This window comes from Maniola jurtina, chromosome 19 (genome assembly GCF_905333055.1).
Source record: "Maniola jurtina chromosome 19, ilManJurt1.1, whole genome shotgun sequence".
In the NCBI taxonomy this organism is placed as follows: Eukaryota; Metazoa; Arthropoda; class Insecta; order Lepidoptera; family Nymphalidae; genus Maniola; species Maniola jurtina.
Window position 1 is genome coordinate 7,784,409 of NC_060047.1, and position 17,866 is coordinate 7,802,274.

General features: G+C 35.4%; 1 protein-coding gene across 6 annotated transcripts in view; it reads left to right on the top strand.

Moving 5' to 3' along the window:
* The window catches only part of LOC123875157 (ETS-like protein pointed), a 199,542-nt gene that overhangs the window by 139,949 nt on the left and 41,727 nt on the right, over positions 1 to 17,866 (top strand). For all 6 annotated transcript variants that reach the window (XM_045920839.1, XM_045920840.1, XM_045920842.1 and 3 more), the window contains 3 exons: positions 1,862 to 1,978; positions 9,062 to 9,265; positions 10,775 to 10,903. In XM_045920839.1, the coding sequence (XP_045776795.1) occupies positions 1,862 to 1,978; positions 9,062 to 9,265; positions 10,775 to 10,903 (450 nt within the window). The remainder of the gene's footprint in view (positions 1 to 1,861; positions 1,979 to 9,061; positions 9,266 to 10,774; positions 10,904 to 17,866) is intronic.

Below are 17,866 nucleotides of genomic sequence, written 5' to 3' on the forward strand. Positions count from 1 at the left end.
AGGCAAGTCCAAAATTGACTGAGGAATTTTGTTATAGAAGATTATACCCATTCCCACAAATGACTTTTGGACCTTCCTGAGACGGAGCGTAGGAGTCGCAAGCCTGTTACGGTGTCTAGTCAGCCTGTTGTGTAGATCGCCAACCTTCTTGTAACTAAGAATATTTTGTCTTACAAAAATTATGTTGTTGTAAATATATTGAGAGGCTACGGTAAGGATACCTATTTCCTTAAATTTTTCTCGAAGTGAATCGCGTGGTTTTAAGTTATAAATTGCGCGTATTGCCCTTTTTTGTAATACAAAAGTACAAGTAGTCTATGTCACGCTCCAGGTCTTTAACTATATCAATGCAAAAAAATCATGCCGATCCGTTGCTCCGTTGCAGCGTACTTGAACATACCAATAATATAACTAGCAAACAAACAAACTTTTGCATTTATAATCTACGTATATGTATATATAGTAAGGTAGTGATAATATATAGTATAAGGTAGTGATATTTTAAACTGTATAAAAACTTAAAACCGGGAGCCTTAAAACATCAAATACAAAACCATTTTATTACCATCGTGTATAAAGGGAATACCACACGCGGGCCAATCTTTGTCAAACGTATCGAAAACGAGTTTTGATCGACTGGAGATAAAGAAACATCGATCGTTCAATCTGAAGGCACCCTTAGTGTTATCTCTGTTTATATTATAGCTTATTTATCTGATAAGCTTTAATGTAATAGCATGTAATTGCATCAAAACCTGATTCGAAAGATTTAATTTTAATTAAATCCCGCTTCTATACTCAAATATGATAAACGTAAATAATTTTCTCAATTCTGTTAGATATTACGATAAAATCTTGTACGGTGTACCATTTATGCATTTTGTTATCTATCCGTCGTTACTTTTTCCATAATACCATCCATTTATTTTGTTTAATAATTCTTAGAGCTAATTACTTATTAACCCCCGACCCAAAAAGAGGAGTGTTATAAGTTTGACGTGTGTATCTGTGTATCTGTCTGTGGCTCTGTAGCTCTTAAACTAATGAACCGATTTTAATTTAGTTTTTTTAGTTTGAAAGGTGGCTTGATCGAGAGTGTTCTCAGCTATGATCCAAGAAAATCAGTTCAGTCGTTTGAAAGTTATCAGTTCTTTTCTAGTTACTGTAACCTTCACTCGTCGGGGATGTTACCTATAAGATTTTTATTTTACACTTATGGGCCAGAATCTAATTAAGAAGAAAATAGGGATGCTCTTTTAAAACTAGCTATGGGAAAATACTTACGTAAAACTGAGACATCTGGCACAAAAAACTGAAAGATTAATTTCGATAGATACTATTACCTATTATAGACCTACCTACGTAATATGAGTAGTTATTGTAATAGGTGGAGTAGATTTCGTAAATAGCGATCCCTTGTAAATTGCCTTACCTACTAATAGAATTCTGCGCTCATCAACTGGCAGTTCTTACTCGACATAGTTCTTCTACCAGCCGATCCCATAATGATCTGGCCTGATACCCATACATAGTTATATGCAACAGGTTGTTAGTTGTGAAATATAATGCTGCATAGTCATCTTCATCTTCTCCGTAAATAATAAATAAACAAGCATCAACGTGAAGTCAGAAATACGGGAAAAAAAAACAGGGGAAAGCTCTCTGAAGTTCTTCTGCTCCACGATAACGTATTACCGGTGTTCTAAAGGCTGCAGATCTTTAGTGCGGGTTAATTACTATCGAATATCGATCATTCCTCGTTCAATGATCATCACATAGTTCGAACAAGGCTTTCTCCACAAGGTATTTGTAAAATGACTTATTGAGTTGGTGATAAAGCAGTTGTTTGATATTGTTGCAGACATACCGTCGCAGGTGCCACCGCTCACGCCCGGCACCAATAAGAAGATGGCCGAGGCGCTAAAGGCTACCTTCGCCTCCTGGGAGAAGGAACAGCTGCGCCTCGGCGTGCCCAAAGGTAAGTACAGTACATTTTCAAAGTTTTAGTGAAACAGAAACCCTTAAAGTTTTGTCCTGGCAGACACGCTGCCATTTTGAAAATGCTATAAAATTGAAAGTTTTTAGTAATTATTATTATTAGACGATATTAGCTACAGGGATACTTTGCATACCAGGGATGGACATAGATTGTTTTTTGTCCCGGAAAATCTAAGAGTGGAGTGCGGGGTTCTTAAAAAACCAAACCCTAAATCCACGTGTATGCAATCGCAATCAATTTGGTACAGAGATAGCTCATATCCCGGAGCCGTCTCTGTACAACATAGAAACTTTTTATCCCTGAAAATCAAACAGTTCCCACCGGATTTTTAAAAAACTTAAATCCATGCGGATGAAATCGTGGGCATCATCTATTAAATTATATTTGGTATAGGTATTCTAGCGAAATATGGTAGAATTTATTTTAAGGCTGTATAAACAGTTTTTCATTTGGAATCGTTGAGTCACTGAGCCGTACAATTTAACGATCAGAAAGAAAAGCAATAAAATACTAAAATATACTTTTGAAACTTAGTTGCAATAGATCAAAAACACGGGAACAAAATGTTTAGAATCGGCACGCACGAATTTCGACATAGTCGTTCAAAAGAGTTGTAAATGTTAAATATAAATAAATAAGTGCATTTCGGTTGGCTTAAAACATACACAATAAAAATTTATACACCGTACGAAATACACCTACTGTATCATACGAAACGAAGTGTGTAATATAATAATATCGATTAGAAACAGAAATTGTTTTAGTTGTTTTTAGAAGTGGAAACGGAAAAAAACAATAGTTGATTATAAAAGCTGTTTCAGGGATCAGATATTATACTTAGTAACTAAAAATTGCCAATTTATTTATCTCGTTTTTTCTTTGAATGGTAATTAATTGGTAATTATTTTTGTAGATTTGTCTATTAATTTCCTTATTATTTAAATAAACCAACAAATCTATCTGGCGTCATTTATTTAAAAACTATAGGGGACTTAAAATCGTTATACCTAATATCGAGTGCATAATTAATCTATTTCGATAATAAAATGTATAAATATGCATAACATTAAAATACATGGGTACTTAATTGTTTCATCATATGACTTCCAAAAAATAAAGGAAGACATAATATTCAGCGTAGCTACGAGTATGTACCTAACTCAATCAAAGGCCATAACGATTTATTAACATAAAAAACTGATTTTAAGAACAAGGACTTGCTCGTATTTAATGTTTTAGAAATCAAACCCAAACTCGAACTATTTATTCAAAGTAGGTAAAATCCATTGTATACACTTTTTGATTGTCAATTGTTGAATTCGTAATATATAATGATGTAACCTAATGGAGATAATTAAACTAAAAACTTAAACTACGAGAGTTCCAAATGCATCTGGGGTCTGAAAAGAGCCCACAACACACTCAACCGGGTATTCTTTTTACCACATATAACCAGAAACAACGTGCTTTTTATTATCACCACTTCAGAAAGTCAAACTATATCAAAGCTGGCAACTCATTCCCAAGCTTTCTTATGATTTAAATAATCCTTTACATTTTAATAGTATTTTTTCAATAAGTTTGAAAATTTTGAACTTTAATCTTTGAAATATTACTATTACCAGTGCCCACTGCCATAACACACGCTGGTGGCGTGCGTGCGTGGACGGAAGCGCGTGCGTCTGCGGCGTGTCTATTCGCGCTTCCGTCACCCAGCGAAATCACGCCGACATACAGGACGACCGTATAAGCTGTTATCTATCGCATACCTACTGCATATCTGATATGATCTAAGTTTGATATACATAATCCATATTTCCATACTAATATTGTAAATGCGAAAGTGTGTCTGTCTGTATGTCTACTAGCTTTTCACGGCCCAACAATTTAACCGATTTTGATGAAATAGGTTACATCCTGGGAAGGGACATAGGCTACTTTTTATTCCGGAAAATCAAAGAGTTCCCAAGGGATTCTAAAGGCCCATCGGTTTAACCAATTTATATGTTTGTAACGAAGGTGTACAGGCCATCTTTTTATGCTGATACTTTGAAGATAAGTAGCTTAGTCGTTTTCGGTGTTAAATTGTATTTATAATGATAATTTAGACAGGTGCCTTATCACAGGTAATTTCGTTGATAACTTTGTTACGATAATTTAAGGTGCTTTACACTTAAACACATTTCAAGAAAACATTTGCACTCGTATTACGTATTATCCTGCCTTGTAAATTGTTCAGCTCAATAAAGTGACTCATAACATTAAATTCAGTACAACCGGTTTATAAATGCGTTTTTTATTCGATTAAACACCTAAAGATCCTCTTTAGGTCATCTTGTGATGTATAATACCAACTGTTTTTAATTAGTCTATAAATTACACTAAACTGTTTATGTATTTTTTATAACATTTTATTTTTATATAAACGATGTTTCAAATGGAACAAGTGCTATTCTATCGGGTATTCTATACCTACGAGTACCTACTAGCTATTGTTTGAATAGTTAATTTGTCCCGTCAAACACGTAGAGTTAGATAAATCAATGGATCGATAAAGTCAAAAGACGTTAGAATTAGATTTTTCAAGACTGTTTTCGGCATAATGCTCACTCAGTAGGTAAGTACATAGGAGCGGAGTAGAGCGGAGATGTGTTCAGCAGCTATATGATCAATTGATAGGTAGATGACGTGACAAAATTATCACGTTATCTATCAATAATCTGATTGGTCTGCGAAACATAATATCTCCGCTTTGGTGGACACCAGACCTAAGGCATAGGCACACTCTCTTACGTATCTAGAAATGTAGATTGCTGATTTCCATGGGCAACAACAGCTGTAATCATTTCTAACCCTAATGTTAATAATTTTCTCGCTCTTTTATTTAAAAAAGTACCTACGCGTGGAATTGAAATCTTCTCTTACGAAAGTTAGATAAAAAATGTACAAGTAGTTATTGCTTATCATATTATAAATATATTTTTTATACTTATGACTCGATGTGTACATTCTATACCTACATCCTTATATCGAACTAGTCTACCACGTACCTGTAGGTAGAATATATACCTACTGTTGTTACAAACTTAGCATAACCGACTGTCATCTATGACCTAGAGCGTAATAAACCCGTCTAATAAAGATTTATGAAGGCAATTTAATAATCATGCTGTATCAGGAGCATCTGGTCATACGATTGACTCACCTCACCTGAGAGATCAAATCATTTTAAAGAGAATGCAAAATATTATACTTACCTACTGACATCTCTATAAAATATAATTGGAACGACTTGTTATGTGTTACACAAACAAAACGTACCTATTTGATTATAACGCAATAATTTCTAGTATAATATACTTATTAGTTTCATACCAGAAGTATTTTTAAAAATAAATAAGTAGGTAGCTAGCTGTACGTGATTTTTTAAATTGTAATTTTATAGACTCATACATAGGCTTTACCTATCGAGTGGATAGGCTTATGATAGATATGCGAATGAAATAGACTCATATTGGCTGTTTGCGTATCAGTTTTAACAGGGCTCTCTCCGTCACTCGTTTCATACAATCGTAGTTCCAATTTCATTTGAATATTAAGCAACCAAAGTCCATGAAATTTTGCAGACATATTCTAGAAACTAATATCTGTGTCTGTGTCTGTGAAAATTTTTAAGACGGCGTAACTTTGAAACCGAATATTATAACAGAAATCCGGAAAACCATAGACGTAGATATCAGTTTCTAGAATATGTCTGCAAAATTTCATGGACTTTGGTTGCTTAATATTCAAATGAAATTGGAACTACGATTGTATGAAACGAGTGACGAGAGAGCCCTCTTAAAGATATGAATGGAATGTAAGTTTTATCATTTAATATAGGATAAATTAAATAGGTTTGAGTATTGTAAGTTAAAATCAAATCTTTTCTGAAATAACACGTTGTAGTCGCAAACATGTTGTGATAGAATGCAAACACTATAAAATACTTACGAGATCAAAGAAAGATTCTTGTCTAAGTACAGTTAATTCAGAAAAAAGTATTTATTTATCTCCTTTTTGGTACTATTTGATCGTAAATAAGTTTTGTATGTAAACAATTAGTAGGTACACATTTATGAAACCAATAAATATTATCACAAAATACCTTTATTAATTGAGTCATTCCACATAGCTTCTAGTCATCAAATTAGTGTGGAATGTAGCTCGATATGAAGTCAAACCTTTACAATGTTTATTTACTTTTGAGCATTGATAAAAATTATCTTACTAATATTATAAACTAGAGGATGCCCGCGACTTCTTCCGCGTGGAATTAGGTTATTAAAGATCCCGTGGGAACTGTTTGATTTTCCGGGATAAAATGTTGCCGTCAATTACAGGGACGCAAGCTACCTCGGTTCCAAATTTCATACAAATCGGTTAAGCGGATGGGTTTTTAGGAATCCTATGGGAACTCTTTGATTTCCCGGGATAAAATGTTGCCTATGTCAATTACAGGGACGCAAGCTACCTCGGATCCCAATTTCATACAAATCGGTTAAGCGGATAGGTTTCTAGGAATCCTATGGGAACTCTTTGATTTCCCGGGATAATAAGTAGCCTATGTCTATCCCCGGTATAAGCTAACCCTGTACTTTTCGTCAGAATCGATTAAACTGTTGGGCCGTGAAAAGGTAGCAGACAGACAAACAGACAGACTAGAGGAACTGCAGCCCTGCAAAGCAAGCGCCCAGTGGTTACAAGCTTATGGCACAAGTGAATATTGTTTTTATTTGATCTCATTTTCTTTGTTAGGTACATTGTACCTACATGCTTGTCAAGCATTCAACTGTACATTAGGATGTAGATAGCGATATTATTGATGAACAGATGAAATCAGATGTTCATCGCCAATTACTTGTACACCAGTCAGATTGAGGTCATTTTGTGGATATGGAACCCTCTAGTAATATGACATCTCACTGGTCATACCTCTTATTTTATACCGCGTAGTCATTTACAAACAGGGTCGGAGTATCCAGTAGCATAAATACAGCGGCGTGTCCCGAAGGCGGCCGCTAAAAGCCGTAATTAAAGTAATTACTTATTATTAGCCAGCCAGCCAGCTCTCGTCCCGCTTTTCGCTCGCGGAAAAAGTTCCGACCTGTCCCGTAATTTGTAACATAGAAACATAGTCTATTTGTATTGATCGTTCCCTCAGAAACTTAGCGGTTTCAAAACCGCACTCGAACCACGAAAACACAATGCCATTTCGTACTTTCTTTCATCGTTTTCAAAGTATAGAAGCCAAAGCGGTGGCCCTTCGTTTTCGGGCTACAAAAATAAAATAAAGGGTCGCTTTACGCCAAACTTATCGTCAGATCCGTCAAGAAGATGATTGTAGCCACAAAGATGTAGACATAACCAAAGACTTTGTTTATACCAATTGTAATAAAACCTAGCAATTACATGCGGAAAAATCAAACATGTTGATTATTTCTGTAATCCGTAATAGAGCGCTAAATTGGCGTTTTTACTATTCCAATAAAAATTCTATTAGAAAATTGCGCTATAGAACACAGGGATGCCGCTTGCTTAGAGATATAAATCTTGAGAGGAAAGCATGCCATATAATCAAGCCTTTTAACTACTTACCTTAGTTTTTTGCTTTGCCTGCATTTAATGGGAGATTTTACATTTTTACTTCTAATTGAAAAGTGATGTTAAATACTTATGTGTATAGATTTACGATTGATCGAAAACCAAATAAAAGCCTTTGGATATCGGGACACAATTCAGGAAACTTGGAAATAACAATCTCATTTAGTTAATTTAAGACAAAGGTTTGGTGAATAAAGCTCAATCAGCAGAAAATAATATTATCAATCTACTAGAAAATAGAAGCCAAAACTATCAATATTTTTCTTGAAATAAATGATTAGGTGCCAAAGTTGAACTCACAAATATTAAATATTTTATTTGTAATGAAACTTTTTATTTTGTTAGATCTTTTTAGTTTGTAGTTTTATTTTGTAAGATCGTCAAAAAAAACTACCGCCAAATCCCCCGGACTTATCCTACTTATGCTTCGCGCACTATACTTAGGTACCTACTATAATTTCTTTAAAAAAACTTTTCAATTGCACTCTAATGCCTAAATAGCAAACTATTGAGGCTTAAAGCTTATCAGAATAATTAAAAGAAAAGGGTTTTCGAAAGAATCGTATGGAAAGCCGCATTAGAAATCACTTTTATCGGGCAGAGGCCTAACGCGCTACGCTCAAGGTCGGGTTGCTTCCTGCGCATGAGGCAAGTTCCGGTGTTAACCAACGGTTCGCCGCCCGGTTAATTGTTGGAGTTGCTTCATTCGATCACTGTTATATTTTATCGACAAAGATGTTCGTGTCCTAATCTTAGAAAAATACTAAATAGAATATTTTACAACTCTAACTGATGCACGCGAGTTTGTCCGGGCGGATTTAGGTCTTTCAAAATCCCATGGGAATATTCTATTATTTGACAAAATAATGTGAAGGAAAACATGGTGAGGAAAATCTGCATGCCTGAGAATTCTCCATAACGTTGTCAAAGGGGTATGAGGTCTGCCAATCCACTCTTGGCCAGCGTGGCAGCAAACCCTTCTCATTCTAAGAGACCCGTGCTCAGTAGTGAGCCGGCGATAGGTTAATGATAATGATGATAGGTAAATCTATAGGTACTAATAAATAAAATTGAAGTGACTGTCTGTTTGAACGGGCTAATCTTCGGAATGGCTGAACCTATTTTGACGGGCCTTTCACAGACAAGTAGAAGATTAACCAAGGAGTAACACAGGCTACTTTTTTAACCGACTTTAAAAATGGAGGAGTTGTGTTTTTCTACCTATGCACTGATATCTCCGAGATTTTTGAACCGATTTGCGTATTTTTTTTTTATTCGATAGAGGAGCTTTGCGACATTGTTCCATAAAAAATTTGGATTCCAACTCCTCAATCCTGATGCTGCAGGAGATCTGACGAATCCACGCGGGTGAAGCTGCGGGCATCATCTAGTTTATTAATATAAAATGTTTGTCCGTAGATCCTCGACAATGGAGCGAGGCGGCTGTGGCGGCGTGGCTGCGGTGGGCGGCGCGGGAGTTCTCGCTGGAGGGCGTAGCGCTTCAGCAGTTCGCGCGCGCGCAGGGCAAGGACATCTGCGCGATGGGCCGCGAGGAGTTCGTGGCACGGGCGCCTGCCTTCATGGGAGATATACTATGGGAGCACTTGGAGATATTACAAAAAGGTTTGTAATATCACTAACTAGCGACCCGCCCCGGCTTCGCACGGGTGGACACTACCACGAAAAATCCTATCTATTTTCCGGGATAAAATATAGCCTATACGGATTCGGAAGAACCCCTCTAAGCAATGGTAAAAGAAATTTTGAAATCGGTCCAGTAGTTTTTGAGCCTATTAAATACAAACATACAAAAATACAAGGGTTTCCTCTTTATAATATTAGTATAGATTGGTTTTGTAGGTGCAAACTGCAAAGGATTGTAGGTACTTACCTATACGAACTAAGCACAACATTCGCGGTTACGACATACCTAATTTATATAGATTAAAATTCAAAGGGCCGGTAAAGTCTACGTGGAAATCTAATCTAGAAGACACTATTCACTGGACCTTAACTACCTATACACAAATTAGATACTGATGTAGGTAGGTACATCTAACGTGTTGAATTTCGGCAAAAACTTATAGATGCCTAATCGCATATTTATTCAAATCTCAGTTAAGTTTTTGAACATGATCGAGTTGATATTCAATAACTTTTTTGTGACCATCAAAGAACAATAATAAAATAAAATCAGATCTATAGTGATAGGTACCTAACGTACCTTAGGTAAATATTACTCATCAGGATGTCTTTGGTAGATGATTTTTTTTGTCTTAAAATAAATGGTTTTAAATCCAAAATCCAATTTAGAGGAATAATTTATTTAATATACTCATTTCCGCCACATTCGGTTTACTAATGTATTATATTGGTTGTTTAATAAATAACCTAACAAATATTTTTTGGTCCCAACTCACAATAAGTATGTTGCATCTACCGTTCTTGTACGTGATTCCTATACTTACCCACTGTAATTTACTGTCGCTTAATTTAATCGTATCTCTTAAGTACTTAGTAAGTAAGGTCCCCACTAGGCGCGGAAGCCTACGAGGCTTCGCTTTGTTCCACTGTAGTTCGGTACCTCGACCGAAGGGTGTGCTTTTGACTCAGTCGAAGCGAGTTCAAATCTATGCCTCGCCAGGCTGCCGCGATGTGATTTAGGAGAAGTTTCCCTAGCCCTCTCCATGTAAACCTAGTTTGTTTCTCATTTAAATATCATCCAATAAAACTCAATGAAACTTTGAATAGTTTCCGGAATATCTGTATCCGTGGATTTCCTGATTTTTGTAAAAATGTGTAGTTTTAAAATTTCACGGGCCTTGATTGGTTACTATTCAAATGAGAACCAAACTACGTTTGTTTTGTTTGGAACGTGTAACGAATAAGCTTCTCTTAAGGCCGATCCACACCAAGCACGTACACGTGACACGTGCGTAGTGACGCGCGTGAATCCGTAGACATAACTGCACGCATTACGTCTACGCCACGCAAGCGGTATGCCATGTCTCATACAGTTCCAAACATTACAAACGTCTACGCTTACGCAACGCTTACAAAGCCTGTGTGAACGAGCTTTTAAACGCGTGTCTCGTAGACCATATCCATGCTGACATAAAGGTTGTTCCACAGATGTAGAAAAAGAGCGATCGTTGCTCGCGAACGTGCCACCGAACATGTACGAGAGCAACGTATGCCTTCCTGAACTGCCCGACTATATCCCACCACCTGCACACCACTACAATAACAATAATAATAGCGGTAAGTCCAATATTTTGCTAATTTTTGCCTTTGTTCTAATATCAGGATATTTTTTGGAGAAGTTGCGAGTTAGTAAGACGAAAATTTAAACTATATACCTACCTACTTACAAAAGATAGCGGAAGCTTTAAGGAAAATTGCAAACTGTTAGCACTACGCCAGAATCAAGTCTCCTGTGTACTATGACCTTCACCATTCTTGATCTACGGAATAGAGTAGAGATATTATTTTTGATTTTTTATTATAGGTATAGCTATATTTAATAAGCTTTATTTATAAAATCTTAAATATTTAGGTATAAACAATTAACTACGATATCTACTTAAAAATATTGAAAATCTTAAGGTTAAATTTAAAATTAACGGAAAGATAGCATCGTTGAGGGGCTTAACAGATAAGCGTCGCTATGGCTAACGATAATAATTATCGTGAGAACCATTATTAATAAACATATTATAAATCTCCATAATCCTGATCACATAATCTCAGTTATCTTGGAAAGATAAGGCCTATACAGAAGTTTAATGAAGTCTCAAGGCGCCATAACTTAACGCTAATTAAAAAAATAGTAACTTTATTGTGCTCTTTCGAATATTAATAAATTTTATCAAAGCTGTATCCCAATTACCTATTGAATAGGTCCAGTACTTGAGTCATTAGTCATTACAGTACAGTAGCTTCTTCTTTACAGTAGGTACATTGACGGACAGTCTGGTATTTTTTTTAAATTCACATACAAGTTAGTCCTTGACCGCAATCTCCCCTGGTGGTAAGTGATAATGCAATCTAAGATGGAAGCAGATCAACCTGGAAGGGGTAGGTATAACAGCTTTTATATGAAACAAACAATGCGTTTTTACCTTTCATAAATACTTAGGTAAATGTCTTTGCTCATAATATTCAACTATCTACTAAATATACATCTCACAGGGACCTCAAACTTAACAATCTACTTAATATTTAAAATAGCCATGTACCTATATTTTGAGTTTACAGCTGCCAGTAGTCTACAAGAATTACTTAGGTGTCCTACGCTAAGTGTAGAGAATAGAATACAAACGAAAAACTCTAAATGTTTCCTAATACGTCTTTTTGTGATTTTTGTTCTAACTTTACAGTATTTTCTCAGTAGCAGCTGCGAAACTAAACTATTCCATAGCTATTATATTATTATGTGTCTACAGCTAGTTATTTACTTATCGTTCTAATAAAGGCTAAAACTATCCCAGTGGATAACCCTACAATTATGAGCCAGTTCAGTCAGGACTGTAAACGATAACAGCGCTCTAAACTATTATTGTGATTGCCTTTGACATTAGATGTTTTATGCTCTCCGTAATTATGGAACATAATAATTACGAGTAGAACAAACCAATAAACGTTAATCAGTAGGGTATAATTAACAAGTTTTGAACTTTTAACCTGTGTTGAAGAGTTTAAAAACCTAGCATAAGCTTTACCCATTAAAAGGGCTTGTAAAAGGGATGATAAATGCCTAACTACCGCTTTTTGCTTATCAAAACTGTTGTCACACAAGCTTTAGCTACAACAAGTGAGTTTAGGGGTGATTTCGCGATGTAGAGTTATTTGTCAAACTCAACAACTGACAATCAAAAAGTGTACAATACTACCCATTTAATAGTCGGGTAAAAAAAAGGATTTGACTTTAACTTTGAATAGTCGTTGAGAAAATCGCTGTCTCCACCAATTTGTACAAAAGCTTGTGGATAGGTATAAGTACTTGTATTATGCGAATTCCCAAAGTTTCAAAAAAAAATTATTCAAACAGTGCAGTGTGACCCTAGATCAATTTAGGTTTTCAAGATGGGATGTGCAGGATTTATGTGACTTAAGTTTATAACGTTTGATGCCTCATAAATTTATTTTTGACTGATTTCAGTTTCTAGTGCTGTATTTTTATTTATTAGAGCAATTAGGACAGGTAATTTCTCACCTGTACCTACACATTACCAAGATTCAAATTATACATAACGACAAGCTGAAAATGATAGAATCAAAAAGTCCTGCGTAATCTCAGGGATAAAAGCCATTTCCATTTGATATAAAAAAAGCTTTTATTGCACTGTAAATCATAGCGCGGGATGTTTTGACTGCGTGAACGCTACTGAAATAATAAATTACCAAAGAGACATGAGCCCTCTTCGTTGAGTAACACGGGTGGTCTCCGCATTACGACCGCTCTACACGTTTCAGCCGTGTTCTGCATCTATTTGCTAAATCCCCTTGGGAATATTATATCTATGACTTGAAAGCTTAAACGTCTTGGCTAGCGTACAAGTGCAGTGGCATCTTGCATTCTTAGAAACAGGGACAAAGAACCTATCTATGGAGATCAGGTATATCCTACTAAACTAAAGACTAAAAATTTAATAAATACCTATTCAATAATCAAAATTTTTCTTAGATCCAGCGACAACTGCAAAATAAATAAATAAAATTAAGAAATTTATCATTTTTATTTTAATACTACATCAATGTTAATCAATTCTTAGATACATTATGCTGACGTAGTCTTAACCATTCCATTTGCTAGAAACACAAATCCATAAGTTTCTATATGTATAATCATTATAATCATTGTTTTGGTACTTACGGCTAAATAGATACATATCATTCGTATTGCGTTTCGCGTAGCATCACATAGTTTCCAGTTGGGCGGACGCGTGAAGCAAGCGGCGACCTTGGCGTGGTTTTTCCGCTCTCTTTCAGCCGATCCGAGGTCCATCGTCTTGTAGCTAGTACACGGTACATGTGTCATCTTTACGCTTTTCATAACGAAACTACGCTAGCGTAACCATGTAGGTACATTAATTTACTTTCGTCTATAAGCGTAATACTGTAAATGTATGCAAATATGTACGTTATATTGTTACAACTTACAAGCTTACACTACTACTTTTTAATTAGGTACCATAGGCGAACAGACAAATTTTACGGTTTTGAATTTGCAGTCAGGTTTTTTTTAACTCTAATTTAACAATGTTATTAGGGTTTGTTTTGTTTTTAAAATGGCGTGTAAAAAACTTCGCATGTAACTTCGTACCTAACAACGTAAAATAATGATGATCTAACAAATTAGCTACTTTTCACCTACTTTTATCAAAACATTATCTGTAGTGTAGGTACTTACCTACTAAGTAGCATTGTATCAAATTGAAACTTTGTAAACTATCTTATTGAATTTTGAAAATTCGTTTGTCATAACATATACTCTCTAATATTTATTTATTTATCTTAAGGGAAATGCAGAGATCACGAAGTGTTAAATGTTTCTAATTATATTAAAATAAACAGAACTGATTGTACAATGACTGCGATGTCAAGCTTAGATGTTTTATAAAAGAAAATATGCCGCACCCGCCAACAGATAAAAACAGAAATGAAACATATCTTTCTTCAGATGTTGATGTTATTGTGTTAATTATATTATTTCTAAATATTACGCTATTAGTGAACGTGCTGTAAGTGTAGATTCCTTTGATGTCTGATGTCTACAGACTTTATCTGCGGACATTTCATTTAAGTTTTTCGTTCCGTTAAGTATTCTTTTACGTATTCACAAATAGGTACAGTATAAAATTCATGACTGCGTTTTCACCACCTATACTTCTCATTCTACTTCTTGATTTATCTATACACTGGAATCTAGATCAGGGGTCTCCAAACTATGGCCCGCGGGCCAAATCCGGCCCGCCATCTAAGGCTTCAAAGTTTGGAGACCCCTGATCTAGATGATGTTCCCACCCGGATATCGGTTAATTGAAGAATTTGTAGGACCTCTTTCCGGGGTGGTAAAGCTAGGAGATTGACAGACACTTTTTTAGATATTTATAATATCAGTAAGTACCTAGATATGGATTGCTAATCAGTCAATTTATTTAATTCTATGAATATTTTGTATTTACCTACCGCCGAATTTGGTATTTTAGAGGTTGATATACATATGAATTGTTCATTAGATTCACGTTGACATAATCAATTTATTTACTTACAATTTACAAAGTTGTCAGACTAGCATCAGTTTTTGTTAATTTAGCTAATTTTAGGTACCTACATAATTTAAAAATTAGTAATCGAGTTAAATGAGCTAAAAGACCGGAAACAATGAAAATGGCCGCCGATACTTTATTATATTTTAAGGTCGAGCAATGTGTTTAAGAAACAGCGATTTAATACCTACTATAGAGTATAATATAGTCCATTAGTGCAAAGGCAGTGAAGTTAATTAAGATAACAAAATCTCAACCTACAGGTAAGGTACTTGCAGGTATTAATTAATATTCAATAGTAGGTATACCTATCGAGCTTTGATAAAAGAAAATGCCTAAAAGCACTTCCATTTTATGAGCTTATGAAATAGGTATAATTTGTTTCATTCTAAAAACTCAAACTGCCTACGAAAAATCTTAAGATTTTGCAGTAAAACCTAAGAATTACTAAGTCTGGTAAAAGTCCGAACTATTCTGTAATAATCTTTAATTTGAGATTGTAAATTTTAGACTTTACCTCAAGACATGCAAAAGTCCGAACAATAACTAAACCAAGATGGCGTATCTGCATCGACTCCTCGCATGTCTATCTACCCTAGGATGCTTTGATCACAAAGCACCCTAGGGTATCAGCACCTACCCTATACCCTACCCCATACCCTACCCTATACCCTACCCTATACCCTACCCTATACCCTACCTAGGGTATTAGTAGGACAGGGTAGTGGTTTGGATCGCGCATCAGCGCGAATCCAAAAGTTCGCAAAGGAGGTCATGAATTAAGCGAGTCTATACGAGGCCGAGCGGAGTGAAGGAAGTGGCGAATGAAGCAAGCGACGACATCCGTAGCGAAACAAAGTTCAAGTAGCCCCAAAAAAAACAGCCCGTAAATTTTCACGTGATATTTATCACTAAACGCCGAACTTAAATTTTCAGTGCAGTATTTTTAGCAAAAAAGTTCTAATATTAATTTTAGGCAGATACGACTTTTAGAGGTAAAACTATTTACATCACAAGATAAGTAGGTTTCGTTCAAAAGTAAAACTGGTGTAGCCATCTTGTCCCTCCTCCCTGCCCCACCAGCAGCTTTTTTTCTTAATGTTTCCCGACCAGATATGCTTAGAATAACTCAAAAAAATCTGTGATGGAGTATTGCTTGATAAAAAAAATTGAAACCCTACATCAAAAGATAATGTATCGTCCTAAAGTAAAACTGGTATAATTACCTAATTTGGTAGGTACCTACATACCTCTACCTACCTCACTTTTGTGTTCTAAAGGCTCTATTTGCCAACACACGTTAATGATAGTTTGAAGGTGAAGTTGAGCCCCTTCCACACGTCGTCTCTCACCACGAAGGAAAACCAGTGCAGTCTTCAGGCGCGCTCTACGCCCGACCGTCCTTTGTTTCCTAATATAATTTCACACATTTGTTTTGCAGGTCAGTTTTTCCTTAGGCTCATTTCAGTTTCTTGGTGTTGTGCTTTTATTTATTTTTATCTTATTAAATTAATCGCAATAGGTAATTGTGAAGTGCAAGTGGGACAGTCTAAGTGATAGTCGTGAACAAATATGGGAGAACTGGATTTCGGTTAAGATTATGTTCTTGCACCCGAGCTCTCGTGCCAGGGACTCCACTGAGCTAGACTCGATGCTAGTATGGTGTGGTAAGTAACAGTAAGATAATTTAACCTGCTCTCGATAAAAATATGTATCTCATAAGTTCCTATTGTTATGGGTAACCCCATTCCATGCATCCCAACCCATGTAGATTTATTTATATAGTGACTTTCAGTACCTGTAAGCGCCAACCCACACTGGTGCTCCGTAAATAATCACCTAAACTTCGTAATTTGTCCTGCCCAACATGAGATTTCGCACTCCTAACTAACAATAATAATCTTACCAAAAGGGCACTACTATAAAGTTTTTACATAAGTAATAACTGTTCTGAAACTAAAAAAACCAGCCAAGTGCGAGTCAGACTCGCGCCCCGAGCATCGCCGCGTACTCAGGTAATTTTTCCGACATTTTTCACGATAAATCAAAAACTATTGTGCATAAAAATAAAAAAAATCTGTTTTAGAATATACAGATAAAGCCCTTTCATATGAAACCCCACTTGGTATAGTTATCTTACTTTGAAAATTGAAACACATTTAAATTTTTTTTAATGATGTACCTAACCACAAATTCACGATTTTCGGATTTATTCCTTAAAGCTCATTTCAGACTACGGAATATAATATATATTACAGCCCGGTCAAAATAGACATTCAAGGATACAATAATTCGCATAGAAGTAAAAATGGGTACGAATGTTGGGATTACCAATATGTATGAACTGTGAAAAGTCCCAATCGATCTCACATTTGCAAAAAATATATATTCAAGGTCAAAGTTCACAAAAATGGATTTTTGCATTTTCCAGCTAAACGGTAAGTTTAAAATAAAATAAATATTTTTATTTTATTTTTATTTATTAATAAAGTTTATACAAAAATTGTAGACCATATAATTATCTACAAAAATTGGTCTTGCGCTTATTTCCCTAAGAATCACCATTCCTGAGGTATCGCGGTTCTAAAATTTGAATGGTGATTCTTAGAAAAAAGTGCCCAAGACAATTTTTGTAGATAATTTTATGATCTACAATTTTGTGTAGGCTATTTTATGATAAAACTTATCATTTAGGTAACTTAGCATTGGAAAATGCAAAAATCCCATTTTTGTGAACTTTGCCCTTGAATATACATTTTATACAAATCTGGGATCAATGGGGACTTTTCTCTGTTAATTTATATTGGTATTCCCAACATTCCTATCAAATTTTACCTCTATGCGTATTATTGTATCTATGAATGTCTATTTTGACCGGACTGTAATATATATTATATTCCATAGTTTGAAATGAGCTTTACGTGTGCTATAAGACCTACCTACCTGCCAAATT